The sequence below is a fragment of the Miscanthus floridulus genome, chromosome 1 (genome assembly GCF_019320115.1).
Source record: "Miscanthus floridulus cultivar M001 chromosome 1, ASM1932011v1, whole genome shotgun sequence".
Taxonomy (NCBI): domain Eukaryota; kingdom Viridiplantae; phylum Streptophyta; class Magnoliopsida; order Poales; family Poaceae; genus Miscanthus; species Miscanthus floridulus.
Genome location: NC_089580.1, coordinates 172,408,631 through 172,410,795, shown reverse-complemented (window position 1 = coordinate 172,410,795; position 2,165 = coordinate 172,408,631). Strand labels below are relative to the sequence as shown.

The 2,165-nt window shown below is 46.9% G+C and overlaps 1 protein-coding gene across 1 annotated transcript; it reads left to right on the top strand.

Moving 5' to 3' along the window:
- The first annotated feature begins 597 nt into the window (after window positions 1-597).
- Window positions 598-1,860, top strand: LOC136467175 (uncharacterized). The gene has a single exon (XM_066465770.1). It carries the CDS (start codon window positions 598-600, stop codon window positions 1,858-1,860), a length of 1,263 nt encoding a protein of 420 aa, XP_066321867.1.
- The last annotated feature ends 305 nt before the right edge of the window (window positions 1,861-2,165 follow it).

Sequence of the window (2,165 nt, the reverse complement as noted above, 5' to 3'; positions counted from 1 at the left end):
AAGTTTTTTTCTTATTTGATTATTGAATCAATCATAAACCCAACCCAACCGAACCCAATCCAATCCAATCCACCCAGATCTAAATTGAATCGGGCAGGGGGCGGGAGGAGGTGCTTCGGCGGCGGGTAGCTACTGCGGCACGGTGCGCTTCTCCGGTGGCGGGTAGCTGCTGCGGAACGGCGCGCTTCTCCGGTGAGCAGCTCTAGCAGTGGGTAGCTGCTGCGGCGCGACGCGCTTCTCCGGTGGGCAGCTCCGGCGGTGGGTAGCTACTGCGGCTTCTCTGCTCCGGCGGCGGGCAGCTCTGGTGGCGGGTAGCTCCGGCAGCGGGCTTCTAACGGCGGGCAGCTGCTGCAGCGCGCTTCTCCGGTGGGCAGCTCCGGTGGCGGGCAGCTGCTGTGGCTTCTCTGCTCCGGTGGCGTGCTTCTCCGGTGGGAAGCTCCGGCGGCGGGCAGCTACTGTGGCTTCTCTGCTCCGTGTTCAACCTGCTGCTACTTCAGCTACTTAGAGGTACTATCATCTTTCATTGCCTGCAATTCATAGCATTTCATAGCTGTTTAGACATGGCTTATTAGAGGTAATTGTTGTTACATTGATTAGATGGACAGGACATGGATTCATGCTACTCGGTTCAGTGATAAGTTCACAGACGGTGTTGATCAATTTATGTCATATGTTCGGGATAGATTCAATGCAGATGATGTTATACTTTGCCCCTGTCGCCATTGTCTGAATCAGTCTTCGCTGAGTCAGAAAGATGTGCATAACCATGTGTACCTCTATGGATGGTCAGCTACATATACTCAGTGGGTACACCATGGAGAAGCTTTTGATGCTGAGATTATTGAAATTGCAGAGGATGCATATGAGCCTGATCATCTAGGTGATGTGGTCAATGAGGATGAGGCTGACAATGAAGATGATTTGGGTACTGTAGAGATGCTTGCAGACTTGTACATAGCTGTAGAAGAAGATGGAGAACAGCCTATGTTTGTGAAAGTTCTTGAAGATGCAAAACGTGCTCTTTGCCCAGGTTCTGTTCATTCTAGGTTCTCTTTTCTAGTTAGATTGCTACACATCAAGTCCTTCTACAGGATTAGCAACACAGCAATCAGTGTTATATTGAAGTTATTGGCAAGGTCATTCCCTAATAGTTGTCTTCCAGATTCATATGACAAAGCAAAGACATATCTCAAAGAATTGGGCCTTGGATATGAGTTAATCCATGTTTGTGACAACAATTGTGTGTTGTTTTGGAAGAATCTTGCCAAAGCGGACATTTGCCCAAAATGCAAGGAATCTAGGTGGGTAGATGCTGATGGTGCCAAACGGGTTCCAAAAAAGGTTTTGAGATACTTTCCTCTTATACCTAGGCTAAAGAGGATGTTTGCAAACAAAGCAACATCTGAGGAGACCCAGTGGCACAAGGAGAAGAGGGTGGCTATGGAAAATGAAATGACCCATCCAGCCGATGGTGAAGCCTGGAAAGACTTTGATGATATGTATCCTAGCTTCGCTGAAGATGCAAGAAACCTAAGGCTTAGTTTAGCTACAGATGGCTTCAATCCATTCGGGAACATGAACACAAGTTATAGCATGTGGCCTGTACTTGTAAAGGTGTACAATCTACCTCCATGGTCATGCACTGATGCATCCAACTACATCATGGCATTACTCATCCCAGGACCAAAGTCTCCAGGCAAGGACTTTGACGTATTCTTAGAACCTCTCATTGAGGATTTGTTAAAACTCTGGGAAGGTGTCAGGACTTATGATGCATTAACTAGTTTGAAGTTTGACCTTCGTGCTGCAGTACTATGGTGCATACATGATTATCCAGCTTTGGGTGTATTGTCAGGGTGAATTACTAAAGGTTACTATGCATGTATTTATTGCAATAGAGATCCATTGTCAAGGAGTCTTAGGAAAAAGATATGCTACATTGGACACCGTCGCTACATCCCAAAAACTCACAAATGGAGAAGAAGCTTGGCCTTTGATGGACACCGAGAAAACTGGATAGAGCCAGCAAAGTTGACTGTGGATGAAACTTTGGAGGCTCTAGAGAAGGTAAAAGATGTTAGTCCTGGTAGGCCTGAGGGTAGCAAGAAAAGGAAGCGTGGACAGAAGGATCAGGAGCCAAAATTATTCAGTCGAAAGTTGGCCCT